The 14936-nt window shown below is 39.5% G+C and overlaps 1 protein-coding gene and 1 pseudogene across 2 annotated transcripts in view; both read right to left on the bottom strand.

The window, feature by feature from the left end:
- Positions 1 to 6298: 6298 nt before the first annotated feature.
- The window catches only part of rab6ba (RAB6B, member RAS oncogene family a), a 113760-nt gene continuing 105122 nt past the window's right edge, over positions 6299 to 14936 (bottom strand). The window contains exons 7-8 of one of the 2 annotated variants that reach the window (XM_065240890.2): positions 12085 to 12151; positions 6299 to 8733 (exon numbers count right to left, since the gene is read on the bottom strand). In XM_065240890.2, coding sequence (XP_065096962.1) covers positions 8669 to 8733; positions 12085 to 12151 — 132 coding nt within the window. In that variant the 3' untranslated portion in view covers positions 6299 to 8668. The remainder of the gene's footprint in view (positions 8734 to 12084; positions 12152 to 14936) is intronic. The other variant, XM_065240901.2, reaches the window with a different exon arrangement.
- On the bottom strand, positions 12592 to 12708 carry LOC135719098 (5S ribosomal RNA; annotated as a pseudogene).

The following is a 14936-nucleotide window of genomic DNA, read 5'->3' as shown; positions in this document are numbered from 1 at the left end:
TTTCGTTGGGTTTTACGCACAATCCGCCTCGGTTACAAGATCCGGCACACCCCAAAATTCTCGGGCTTTCATTTTACTGTGGTGAAAGCGCCCGATGCACATGTACTGCGTGCAAAGGTCGATGTCCTGTTGGCGAAGGATGTATCGAGCCGGTCCCTCTTACCGAGATGATGATGATGATAGGGTTTTTCCAGCCTTTATCTCATAGTACCCAAAATACGCGGCGGGTTACGATCGATTTGATTTACGCACCGGCTCTACAAAGGTGTTCTTTTGGACGATAACGCCGAGGCTCGTATTTCAATATTCAGATCGTTTGCAGCCTTAGACCTGTAAGACGTGTACTTTATGTGTCCATCTCCCCTCGCTTTAGACCGTTTTTCGCTCTGCGTCGTGGGGTGGGCATATTAATACTAAGTACATCATTCGAGCTGTCTCTCTCTCTCCGTGTCTCCATGTGCTAGTCACGGCTTTAAAATATCAGAGAGAGGGTTGTTCGCATTCTGCTTTTATGTACGTCGACTTATAATAGCCCGTTCTTGGCAGACGTGCGCGAACACAGAGTTAATGCTTCGGCATCTCGCTCGTTTATATCTTCAGGTCGACTGGGAAAGAGTCCTTTGCCCCGTGCAGAGGATCCTTTTTCTCAGTATGGAAATTAGACTCGATCGACTAAATGGCGTGTTTTACAAGAGCGCGCAACCAGTCAGTTCTGACTTGCCTCGGTTTAATTCGAGGGAAGTACGCGGTCCCTCTGAAACAATTTCAGAAGCTCCTGGACATATGACAGCATGCTGCGGCTGTGACACCGCCCGAGCTGCTTCATATGAGACCGCTTCAGCGTTGGCTTACGATCGAGTCTCGAGGAGAGCGTGGCGCACCGGCATACACCGTGTAAACATTACACCTGCGTGTCATTCCAACTTCCCCGTGGTAGACCCGGCATTTCCGATAGACAATGCCCCCTGAAAGGTCTCCTGGCATTCTGTAGCATGTATGCCCTTAGCACGGGATGATCGCCACGTATGACGGGCTTGCAGTCTCAGGGGTGTGCATAGCACCCCAACTGCCGCGAGCGGTGCGCTGTATATCTGGGACTTGTACGCTCCACTATGGAGATGCGAGGGAAGGATGTATTAGCCGACACCAATAACATTGCGACTGTTGCGTTATTTACCGTTAAGGCGGTTTTGCGCTCTCGTCACCTGTCGCATCTCGCTCGTCATCTCCTCCTTTGGAGTCAGAAGCATCTGAGGTCCCTTCGTGCCATTCACATTCCGGGCTCGCTCAATACAGCAGCGGACGCGCTTCTCGAGCTGCGCGCCCCGGCGAATGGCGACTCCACCCCCAGACGGTCCAGCTAATTTGGAAGAAGTTCGGTTGTGCGTAGATAGATCTGTTTGCGTCGCCGGACGATACCCACTGTCGCCTATTTTATTCACTAACCGAGGGCAGCCTCGGCGTGGATGCGTTGGCACACAGCTGGCCTCGGGGGATGCGCAAATACGCATTCCTTCCAGTGAGCTTAATCGCACAGACACTGTGCAAAGTCAGGCAGGACGAGGAGAGCCTTTTATTAATCGTCCGTACTGGACGACTGGGAATTGGTTTTTCATAGTTAATGCTCCTCGCGACAGCCCTCCCTGGCGGATTCCCCTGAGGAAGGACTTTCTTTCTTAGGAAGGGGCACATTGGCACTCGCGCCCCGACCCGTGGGATCTCCATGTATGGTCGTTGAGCGCGCGCAAGGTTTAGGTGATTTATCGCAAACGGTATCTAACACCATCGACGCGGTTCGAGCACCGTCCACAAGACGGGCTTACGCGCTTAATGAAACCTTTTTCGTCACCTGGTGCTCTTTGCAATGCGAGGACCCCAGAGAATGCCCCATTAACATTGTGCTTTATATCTTCAACATAGGTTAGATGGTAGGCTGTCCCTTCGCCATTAAAGTTGATATCGCCGCTATTTCTGCTCGTCACTCACTCACTTATCAACGGCAGATCAGTTGGCCAGCATGATTTGGTTATTACACTATAAGAGGCGCTCGCAGGCTAAACCCCTCGCGCCCTCCTTCTATTCCTCCTTGGGACCTGTCCATGGTGCTGAAAGCCCTTCAGGCCCCCCCGTTCGAGCCTTTGCAGTCTGCGAGTCTGAAGCTTTTATCAATGAAAGCTCTGACCCTGCTAGCTTTGGCCTCAGTGAAGAGAGTAGGGGATTTACATGCATTCTCTGTTGACGACTCGTGCCTTCAGTTTGGTCCTGCTGCCTCAAGCGTAACATTGAGGCCCAGACCAGGCTACGTGCCCAAAGTTCCCACGACTCCTTTCAGAGACCAAGTGGTGAGCTTGCAAGCGCTGCCCCCGGAGGACGCAGACCCAACCGTGGCTTTGTTGTGCCCCGTACGCGCACTGCGACTCTACGTGGATCGCACGCAAAGCCTCAGGACCTCAGACCAGCTCTTTGTTTGTTATGGTGGCCAGCAGAAAGGGAAAGCTGTCACTAAGCAGAGGATGTCTCATTGGATAGTTGATACTATCGCCCTGGCTTATAATCTTCAGGGTATTCCTTGCCCCTTTAATTTGAGAGCGCACTCCACACGGAGCGTTGCCTCATCTTGGGCTCTAGCTCGTGGTTCCTCGCTAACAGACATCTGCAGAGCTGCTGGTTGGGCGACACCTAATACGTTCATTAAATTCTACAGTGTTCGTATCGAGCCTGTATCCTCTCGTGTTCTTTCCTCACCAGGGGGAGCACGGAGAGCAGTCTCACAGGTCGGCTTGCAGCCTCCATCTGATGCTTCATAACTGTGTCAGTATGGAAGGCCTTCAGAACAAAAATGCGTAATGGTTTGAATTGTTCTTCCTCCGCTGCCTTGGCAGCCTTTGTTGCGGAGCATTGGCTGTCAGCCTTCACTAGCTGCATCCTCGCGAACCTACGTGTTGGCTCGGGCTCCACATTGTGTCCCACCGGGTTCCTTTGTGAGTATTTTTCCGTGGGGTTAATCCTACTAGCCCACGTTTCCCTTAGCAGAGCACTGCTTTGCTTACACAGCCACGGCTGTCATTTTACCTCAACTACGGTTGACTTTCGCCCACCATTAACCCTTAAGACGGGTGGTGGCTTCCGCAGCGTTCCTATCCCGCTCAGGTAGGGCGCTTCCCAGTCGCTGGCACTTCTGTGGGGTTAAAGGAACATCTAGTGCCCGGCCTTCTGCCTTAAAACCTAATTCTCCTTATCCTTAAGTGGAACCGGAGGGCTTTACGCAGACACTGGAAGAGGTCAGCCCCTAGTGGCGTTTTGGTAGGGATTCCCAATTCGTCGGTCACGACGTGACGTCGTAGTGACCGACTGAAAGGGAACGTCTCGGTTACGGATGTAACCCTCGTTCCCTGAAGGAGGGAACGGAGACGTCACGTCCCGTCGCCACAGGTGCTGCCACCTGCTGTTACGGCCGGTCACACTTTCCGGCTTTCTCAGCGAATAAGAAGCTAATTTCCCTATTTTGCACCTGCTGCTTATATACGCACCTGGCGGGGCGGCGCCAGCATTATGCAAATATCTCAATGCCAAGTTCATTGGCGTTTTAGTAGTATTCGAAGCAGATTGGTCTCTCTAAGCGAGTTCCCAATTCGTCGGTCACGACGTGACGTCTCCGTTCCCTCCTTCAGGGAACGAGGGTTACATCCGTAACCGAGACGTTTCGTAAACACCCATGTGAACTTGTTAGGAAACTTCCAGTAAATTAAGCTTCCACATGCTTTGACAAGTCCACTGGTAAAGTTACTTGTTACCTCAGACATATGTGACTATGAATTCTTGAGAAGATATGCATACATAAATACATTAGCATTAAGTGTAAGCATTAAGAAGTCAGACTAATATTAACAAGTATTACATTCTAAGACTAACTAAGCCTAATATGAGCAGTCACCCAGTGACAAGTGGCAAGAAAACAAAACTCCAAAGGCGTTTACTGTAAGTGGAGAAAAACCAGACTTGACCAGAAGTGCCAGTTCTCCACTGTCATGTTCACAAAGCACTGCTGTAACTATTAAGAGGATGAATACTGTTTGTAAAAGGTAATTGTGGCGTAAACATGTTTAGGTCATACATTTATGGTAGGTTAATGTTCGGTTGAAGAGATAAGCCTTTAGACTTAAACTGATTGTCTGGGGACATTATTCTAAAGTTTAATTATTGATAAATATTCTTATTAAATAATAAAAGGCCATAATTTTGCAACACAATGCAATAGATTGCAAATTAATTGTAGCATACAAATACGCTAGACCCACCCAACAAAGAATTGCAGTAATCTGTTTGTGAAATAATAAATGCATGTATTAGCCTCTCGTATCCAAAACTGAACAAGTTTCTCAATATGCATTCTGCAGCCATCTTTGTCCTTGTGTTCTCTCCCTTCCTTATAACCGTCGAAGTTCAATTCCAATTCTCAAGAACACAAGTACAGAGGACGCATATTACTATTAGCTTAGAAAACTGGTGGGTAGTTGTGTCATCAGCATAACAATAAAAACAAACTTCAAGTTTCTTAATAATGTCTTTATGCAAGATTTATAGACGGTTTCATAGGAAACCGGTGGTTATGCGTCTGGTTGGAACTTCCAATTTCTTTAACAAATACCTCATCAAAAATAACAAATGTTTTGATTTCCTAAAGGCAGGGGTGACAGCCATCATGAAGCACAATTAAGGGAGGTTTGGAAGCCGGTTTGTAGTTAACAGTTAATACATTGTAGTACACGTACACAGCAAGCGTAGTGTCTTTTTTATACGCTTTAGCTATGAAATATGAACTAAGGTAATCTTCTTGTTGTCTATTTTGCTTGTTATCAGAAATAAACTACTCTTTAATGGTTTAACTAGTTTAACGGAAGTTACCCTTTGCCTAGAATTAGCAAGAATGTACGCTTGCCATTTGATCAAACTCTTCTCTCTGGGATGTTTTAAAATGCAGCGAAGTTCCCAGATATTCTGGGCTCTTAGATATTCACACTCATCAATCACAGCATTAAAACCTGTAACGAAAAAAGTGAGTAACATTTAGGCCTGCCTTTTTATGATGTTGTTTGCAGAATAAAAGTTTTTGCTTACATATATTATATGTAACATTTTTATATTTATATAGAATTTTTATAATATATAAATATGTATTAAATAAATATTTTGCTTATAAATAAATGTTTTCCTTAAATTATACATGTTTGTGTGTATTTTCATATATATATATATATATATATATATATATATATATATATATATATATATATATATATATATATATATATATATATATATATATATATATAAATATACACAGTACAATCACATATATTATGTAAACAAAAACTTTTATTCTGCCAACGATTAGTTGCAACTAAGATTGTCTCAGTGCCAGAAAACACAGGACACTTTGAACAGTTGAATCCATTCCTTAGTGCATTAGAGCTGTTGTTTATCACAGTTGCGTTGGGTCCTGATCACACTGTCGGTGTGACACAGCAGACAGATTAGGATCCATTTGCAACCCTTTATTGAATGAAACACACAACAAACATGTATTAAGCAGAGCAAGGCAGTGTAACATAAATGTAAACACAGACCGGGGTCGAGGCAGGCAGATATTGTTCATAAAAGTTATTCCAGTCCAGAATCGGGGCAGGCAGATAACAATCATAAACGTAGTCACAATCTAAGGTCGGGGCAGGCAGATGACAATCATAAACATTAATTTAGTCCAAGATCATAACAATAAAGCAAACACGGGTATACATAAGAAAAACGTTCAGAAATGCAGCACGGGGCAAACAAGACTTCGCAACTATGTGTGTGAGTCCCAGGTTAAATAGGCATGCTGATACGCTAGGTGGAGCGTATTCAGCGTGCTGCGGGGAATGATGGGAAATTCATTTCTATAACTAAGTGTTCTTGTTTATTTCTATAACAGTGGTTCTCAAACTTTTTCAACATGAGGCCCCCCTTGTGTACGGTGATTTCCTTTACGGCCCCCCAAAGAAAATGTATGACAAATGTATTCTAAAACGTAGCATTTTAATTAAACAAAACATATTAAATTGTACAAAATAGTGCTGTTGTTTAGTAGCCTTATTATTATTATTATTGTTTAATTACACAGAATTCATGATAAATTGATGTATTTTATAAAATTTCATAAAACTGGGGCCCCCCTGGCACCATCTCGCGGCCCCCAGTTTGAGAACCACTGTCTTACAATACAACCTGAAACCCCCAAAAACTGACAATAACGAGTCAACATTCACTTTTTTTGGTAATAAGACACTTTTATTGATTTTACTGATTTGGACCAACATGCTAGATTTCTATACAGTGTGAATTGTAAAGCTCGCTCTGAATCAATCAGGTCGGCTCCACTTAACTAAAACATATATACTGGGAATGGTTGCACTTTCAAAAGCATGATTTAACTCACACACAGACATTCGCCCAAGGCTTATGTAGTGCTTTCTCAATATCACAATGACTACCGGTATTACAGGTACACTGATGATATGATTCCATACAGTACATGAGGCTTATCTGCACCTTAATCAATCCAAATAAGATTACTTCAGGTTAGTAGCAAATTTATAAAACAAAGTATTAAGTAAAAGGAAAATGTAAACAAAAAGTCAAAGTCATAACCAATAAATACCCCATCCAGTTAACATAATATCATAGCCATTAGTGATCTTTTAAAGTTACATTTGACTTCTGAACAGTGAATAGCACAGATAAATCAGGTTTCCTTTTGTTTTGCATGGAGTGTCCAGCTATACAGTACATTTTCTGCACCATCTCACATATTTCCACATGAAGGGTTCAAAGGGATTTCCGTAAAAGCAGCACAAGCATATAAAACAAATGGTTTTACTTTGCTGGATGATGGTAAATAAATGACTTATATTCAATTTTAATAAAATGCTGTTGGATTGAAATAAAAAACAAGCACTACAGAATATGATCATCTTTCTGTCGTACAATATCCCAGCACAGACATCATTCATAATGTGTAAATACATATGTGTTTATGTCATGTGATTATGCAATTTACACTTGTACTTGCCTCATATTGGTAAATCCTACAGTAGGTGGGGTAATTTCTCTCAGACACAAATAGCAAGTCTTGACTTGTACCTGCCATAATGTAAAGCTACTTTACAAATAGCTTATCTATAACCCCCGGGAGAGTTTCACAGAGAGATGAACGCTACAGCTTTAACCCTTAAGTGTTTTAAAGACAGTGATTTTACAGCAATTGAAACATTTACATCTTTCTCAAAAAAAGTGCATTAAAGATTCACATGAAATACAATTGAAATAAACTGATACTTCACAACATGTGTCCCCCCTGGTCACTACAGTTTACTGACTCAAAAAGCAGCTGTCCACATGAGTGGTTCCCTATACAAGACTATGAAACACTAATGCTTTATAATGCTAATTCTGAAAAGTGAACAATAGTTATTTGGTGGAAAGTCCCATCACTCGTTTTAAGGTAAATATTACAGCCAGTTTAAAAACAAAGAGCTGATATATATTTACATTTGACTATGTTCAGTGAATCGCTGTGGAAATGGCTAACGTGCAAACTTATTCTTTCAATAAGTTTAATATCAGTGACTTAGTTAAGATGTGCATGATTTGCTTCTCTGCCAAGTCCTTAAACTACCTGGAATTTACTAAATGCTCGTTTTTTTTAGGGGCTCCATCATAGACCGAGGGGCTCAGGACATTTTGCCTAGTATTCCACACCTAACAAAGAACCTGTCAGGTTAAAGATAAATTCTGCAGAAGGGGGCGGAGCCTTTCCTATTTTTAGACTAAGTTCATAGGAAGCCAAGATTACGCAAACGGATTTCATTACACATAGGAAATCATCAAGAAAAAATATATGCAGCAAACATTCATTTAACTGTGCCAATGGAAAACATGAGGGACAGTGTACAAAAAGATTCACACCGGAATGTGGCAAAGATTCTGGGGATCTGAAAATCACACAGTTGATAAGATTTTTGCACAAATTTGCACAAAACAAAAAAATAAATAAATTCAGTTCAATGTTCATATCAACAAAAGGAAAAATTCTCAAATAACTAGTTTTGATGAAGTGCATTGATTAACATGTAAAATAAACATATTTTTGTGCACATTAGACAGCAGGACCGAGGTGCTAATACGGCTAGCATGCAATCTTTTGTATTTGTTATGTTCTGTTTAAATTGCCATCTTTTTTCTGAACTCTTTAAACTCTAATCCTGCTTGTTATGGCAAAATGATACTTTCTTGTCTGCATCTTTTTTAGTGCTTTTTCTTGTATACAAAAATACAAAACAAAGGAAAAAAAATCTACTCTACATTTTCAAAAAGTATACATGTTGGACATAGTCGACATTTTGTTGATTTTTGCCCTTCGCTTTTCGAATTTTTAAGATTTTTGGCAATTTTTGTTAATAAAGTACACTATTTTACAGTTAAAATTGATGTAACACTGACTCCAACCAGTTACCAAAAGTCAGATGGGAAGGCCGAATATCCAATCTGAAAACACAACTGGAAGCTAACAAAGAGGAAGCAACACAATAAGCATGTGGTGTAAATGAGATGTGAAATCAGATGTGAGCTATTAACAGGAACACCCGGCCTCACTAGTCGGAGGCTCCTGTGGTTTGTCCAATTTAATGTCAATCACTGGAAAACACTGTTAAGGAAGACAAATCTCTTTCCATAAGCATCAAAGAATTGATGTAAAGCTTAGCTTTCATTATATGTAATATACAATATACTCAAAACATTAATTGCATTTAACAAAGGTATGTATGCATTTACCAAAGCACTAAAAGATGTAGCGCAGCATGTGTTAAACAAAAAAAGTTTTGCAAAAAAAGTCTCCCCTTTCTTAGCAGACAGGCATAATTTATGCAAATAAATAGCTTTGGAATTGGGAAGTAAACTTCCCCCTCTAGTGGTAAACATTAAAAATGCAAAGTCGTTTGAAAATTCTTTGTGGCAATCCAGTCTAAATTTATTCCAGAATGAAAGTATTATGCAAATGTATGTGAATTGCTGGTATCCCTGAGTGATGTGTGGGCTTAGTTGGGCTTGTTTTAATGTATCTGCAGTCATACCAGCTGCTCCTGTGACCGACTGTCAGAAGTGTAATGTGCTCATGTTTTCATTCATGAACAAATGTGATGGAGTTTTGTGTATGCATGTGTGTGTGTGTGTGTGAGCGAAATAGAGTGGGTGAGGTTTGGTAAATGTTATCTGCATACCATTATTTGTCCCTTCAACAGGTGCACCTTTAATTTCACATAATTGGTTATATTAGCCCTATCCACGTACTTATGATTATGTAAAATCAGATTTGCCCAAACATTCTCTTACACTTCTACTTTTTGTAACAGCTGTATTTAAAGTATTCTTATGAAATGCACACAAAATGACTTAAATAATCATTTTAAATAGTCTATTCTGCTGCTAACATATTCATGAAATAAGATGTCTTGTTACCATAGCAATAAACTTTCCACTGAGGCTAATAACAAGTGACTGAACATGATGGAAACCATAATGAGAGGAAAATAAATCAGCCAACTTCATCGAGTGAGGCAAAACCAGCATTTGATGGTGAAAATGGCATGAAAGAGTAGCACTATTGACCACCAAAACCACACTTTTGTGAATGATATTTAATTTTTATATCAAAAGAAATACGATTATAAAATAATCAGGGTGTCTGAAGATTTGAAAATAATCTTATGAGACAAGGTTATTATTGTAAAACATTCAGACTGTAAACACAACTAAGCAACAGAGACCCATAGTGCACTTTCAGCTGCCTGCTTTACAATGAATTCTGCATCTTTTTATTTGTAATGTCAGAAGATGCTAGGTATTTATTTATTTATTATTTTATCTATTTGTATCTCTTGTGCTAATGTACACATCACATTTGAATAGGATTTCTCTGACTGATAGAGGCATATTAATGGCAAGCTCACAAAAACCATTCATAGTGGTTTAAATCTATAATATCTGCTGTCATTTTGCCTAGAATCAGCTTTATAAGCTTTCATTAATTTTAGCTCAAACTTAAGTGTTGTCTTTATTCATAACCATTTTTAAAACAATACTTAAAAATCATATAAGACGATATGATTTCACAATATTTATCTTTTAGTTTCCCCTGTTTAGGCATGAATTTAAAGCAAGGAAATAATATTTGCCATTGGGTAAGAGAAAGAGAGTTCATTACTTTGGTTGGACTTGAAAAAAAGTGTTCTGCATTTTTGTTTCATTTTCCAGAAAATACACTGTCAGAAATAAAGGTACAAAACAAAACCTTTTCTGTCACTGGGGCTGTACCCTTTCAAAAAGTACAGCTTTGCACCAAAGGATTTCATTTTAGTACCTCAGAGGTACATACTGGGACCAAAGAGAGCTTATTAGTACCTCAAAAATACATATTAGTATCTCAAAGGTACATATTGGTACTAAATGTTTACATGTCTGTACCTAATGATCCATATAATTACCTTTTTAAAGAGTGCTGCCCCACTGACGGCTAGGGTACATATTTTGACTTTTTTTTTAACAATGTAGGTAACAAGGTACTGTAATCTACCCAAAATTGTATTCTGTTTTGTATTGCTGTAAAAGTACCAAACTGAAACTTAGGGTACAGCCCCAGTGACTGAAAAAGGTACAGTTTCTACCTTTATTTCTGACAGTGTACAGCAGTATCATGAAAACAAAATACATTTACTTGAGAAAATTGCATAATACATTAACATGTTTTAAGAAACTATATCTTTAATTATTTAACCTACATTGGCAAGCTGCTCCATTCCCTTGTTTTAAGAATACATTTAACAAAATTATAGAACTTTAAAACAAAATTCAAGATTTTAAAGATAGTTCTCTGAAATCACGTCTTATTATCTTAATTTTGCTTAAGTAAATGCAATAAGTGCGTGCATATTTTATATTCATGTTTAGAGTTTTTATATGAGTTTTAAGAAAATGATGTTTGCACCGTTTAATCATTTGTTTTCATTGACTTACTTCATTCGAGAGGGAGACCTGAATATAAAAACCATGCAATATCTTCTCATACATGCATTACTCATAACAAAAGGGGTAAAAAGCAAAAGGAAAATAAAAAAGGGTCAGAGGGACAGTCCATAATTGAGCAATTATTGCAAGTCTTTGACACCTAGCAAATTTACCTGAATATAAAAACCATGCAATATCTTCTCATACATGCATTACTCATAACAAAAGGGGGAAAAAGCAAAAGGAAAATAAAATAGGACAGAGGGGGAGTCCATAATTGAGCAATTATTGCAAGTCTTTGACACCTAGCAAATGTCAATTAGCTGTTCTCTGACAAAGGCAGAACATGTGAGAAATGATGGACAACTCATGTAATAGAGCATAGAGCTGTGACCTCATGCTGTCTGTCAACATAATACCCCTACCACCACCACACACATTTCAATTAAAATTGACCATGCTGGTAAAAAAAATTACTGTGCTCTTGTTTTATGTGTACATTCAAAGGAATTTTTACATTTGGCTGATTTTGTATTACACATACTGCGTGGCATAAATGGCATAAAAATGGTATAGGGTGCAGAGGAAAATGTATTTTGTAGAAGTCGAAAGTTATGAGCATAAATAAGTAAACATTTGAACTGCTGGTAAAGGGTTTCAGAGGGAAGCTCCAAATTTGGTATTTGAGACTGTCCTTTGTGCAACATTTCATAACTTTTCGTATGATTCTATGGGCTGCCACATGCAATGGCAGAAGAAGAAGACCAGATGAAAAAAGTGAATTTTAAATTATAAGATGATTTTGCCTTAGATGTTGAAACCATTATTGATATGTTCACAATGACATAGGAGATGTAACAGGTAATATGTTTAAGTAAACTCCAACATTAAAGTATTTAATTTTTGGCTACTTACATGTGATATTTAAAAGTTTTAGTACTGGATTGTTAAAATGTTTTATGTTTAAGGTCACTGAAAGGATACTGCCTTCTTTGCTAGGCTCCTGCATGCTCTCCATTCCTGGGAGGGCAGCCGCCACGCGTCGAAACAGCTGCAATATAAAACAAAGATGATGGTTAGAGACTTTTGATTGAGTTTATAATAATAATTTGTTACATTTATATAGTGCTTTTTCACCAATGTGCAGTATCCACCTGGATGATGCGACGGCAGCCATATTTTGCGCCAGAACGCCCACCACACACCAGCTTATTAGTGGAGAGGAGACCGAGTGATATAGCCAATTAGTATATGAGGGGATGTTTAGTAGGCCAATGGGCAAGTTTGGCCAGGATGCCGGGGCACACCCCTACTCTTTATCGAATGACATCCTGGGATTTTTAATGACCACAGAGACTCAGGACCTCGGTTTAACGTCTCATCCGAAAGACAGTGCTTTTTGACAGTATAGTGTCCCCATCACTATACTGGGGTGTTAGGACCCACACAGACCACAGGGTGAGCCCCCCCTGCTGGTCTCACTAACACCTCTACCAGCAGCAACCTGTTTTTCCCAGGAGGTCTCCCATCCAAGTACTGACCAGGCTCAGCCCTGCTTAACTTCAGTGGGCAAGCTGTCTTGGGCTACAGGGTGATATGGCTGCTGGTCAATAAAGAAGGTTGTTATAGGTATACAGTATTCTTATTCACAAAAATATGATTTTGAAATTAAAGGCGGAAATTATGATTCCTTATGAAAGACACATTCAAAATTTTACAATACTGTGTATTATTATTGAACACAGGTAAGATTTATTTATGTTTTAACAGTGTTTTCAAAATTTTAAGTGCCATTAAAAGTTATAACTGAGTCAGAGCATATAACTTGAACTGTCACAAGTTACATTTGGTAAATTTGGTCCGCCAGTGGTGACTAATGACAATATAGCGCTAGAGGAACCTTGACAGATTGCATTTTGAAAATGATCTAGACAGAAAATGAAGTTGACCTAAAACTGTCATAAAAATTTATAATTCACACACTGACTGCGCAACAAAGAAAAGGACAAAAGTGGATCTTCCCTGGTATATTCAAGCAGACCTCTCCTCCTATATATATTAATAGAAAAGAGATCTTTTGCAACCGATTCTTTTCACAGTCATAAATGTCAAAGTCTACAACACTTGCTGACCTTTAAAGCGGGTACTGTGTATTTGAGATGATAAAAAATAGCAAAAATCACTTCGAATTCTCTGCCTTCTGAAACACTGCAATGCATTGCTATTAGGCCACTTCAACCCGGGCAATTAATGGCCCACCACACACATCCATTATAGCCTCTCTCTATAAAGGCCTGTTCCCAGAAGCTATATGAGGCTACACAGAAATAATATATAGCCACATTCACTCTGAATCATATCAAACAGGACGGTTAGCTTATGTAGCCAACACCACCCCTCTCATTTCACGTCATCGATCACATTGGACGAGCCACAGGGATGCAGGGAACGGTGGACCATTAGGCATAGAGGCTAAGAAATACAGGTGCATTTTGGTAACTACCTTAAGGCCATTGTTTTTGACAGAAAAGACAGAGAGGGCCATGAAGCTGTTTTAATGTAGCTGGGACAAAAGCGAAATAACAGGATCCATTTAAATTTAGTGAAACACACTAAGATAGATGAACACACACCTTGCTGCATAGAGGAAAGCTACTTCATTTGTTTCCTAATTTAAGACTATTAATAAAGGAATGCACAGAACTTTCCTATTGAAACCTATTGTCAGCAGACTTAGAAGGGTTACTTTTCAAATGAATTCTGTTACAAATTACTTCTTAAAAGAAGTATTCAGTAACTTAATCCAAGCACCAAAATATAAAAGTAATGTAATCTGATTCCTTCAAGGTCACACATATATACACACATTTAAAGGTGCTCTAATCAAATTCACACATTTTAGGCCATAAAACATTTTTTGTTTCATACAATAAACATCTCCTCAACAATAAGTGATGACACACCGATTCGCTTAGAGCGCCTTTAAAGGTCAACACAAAGTTTACACAATCTACATATTAGTTTATTTTAAAATGCTGACTGAAGATATGATCTTTCTTTATTTGGCCTGGGGCGTTGGTAGTCTCCGTACCTATATAGCCATCTTCTTTAACATCTCTGCGAGAATATACTGTGAAGGGACATTTTATTAATTTGTACAGTTTTCAGAACCACAAAAAAACGTACAACTGCAATTATTTCAATCACAGAATTTTAAAGCACTAACAAGCACAACATTTTAGCTAACATAATGTTCTCCACAAGGGAGCATTATCTCAACAAGCTGCGGTTCAGTTTGTGTCTGAGGAGTTGTGTGTTGTTTGCGCATGCACCAGCAGGTGGCTCACGTGAGGTAAAAACAGGAACAACTGTACAGTCAAGCAGTGCTTGAAAATAAGTGTTATTATGCCAACACACTAATTTATGTAGTGTTTTTTTTTTTAAGTTGAAAATGTTCTTCTTTAAATATATACCCTGCTGGAAAACACAGCATACCAGCAAGACCAGCATATGTTGTTTTTTGGTGTTGGTATGGTGGTGACCACGGCGCACAGTCCAAATGGACGTGTCTGATGCCGCTTTTGCTAATTTAACGATGGGAAAAATGATTTGTGCAGCTCGTCGCGCACGGTCGAAAAAGGTTATACATATTCTCCTTCTGAGTAATGGGTGTGTTTTGGGTGTAACGTGCAATAAACAAATGAGCTAGTCTTATCTCTCATCCCCTTTAAAAGCCAGTTGCGCTGGGGCTATGTCTAATCCCTATTTAGATGACAGACTTTGTAAACTGAAAAACTAAGCAGAGAAAGAAGACCCCCACTTTAAGAATAATGTTA

The sequence above is a fragment of the Paramisgurnus dabryanus genome, chromosome 7, assembly GCF_030506205.2.
Source record: "Paramisgurnus dabryanus chromosome 7, PD_genome_1.1, whole genome shotgun sequence".
Classification (NCBI taxonomy): domain Eukaryota; kingdom Metazoa; phylum Chordata; class Actinopteri; order Cypriniformes; family Cobitidae; genus Paramisgurnus; species Paramisgurnus dabryanus.
This window is presented reverse-complemented; position numbering and strand designations above follow the sequence as displayed.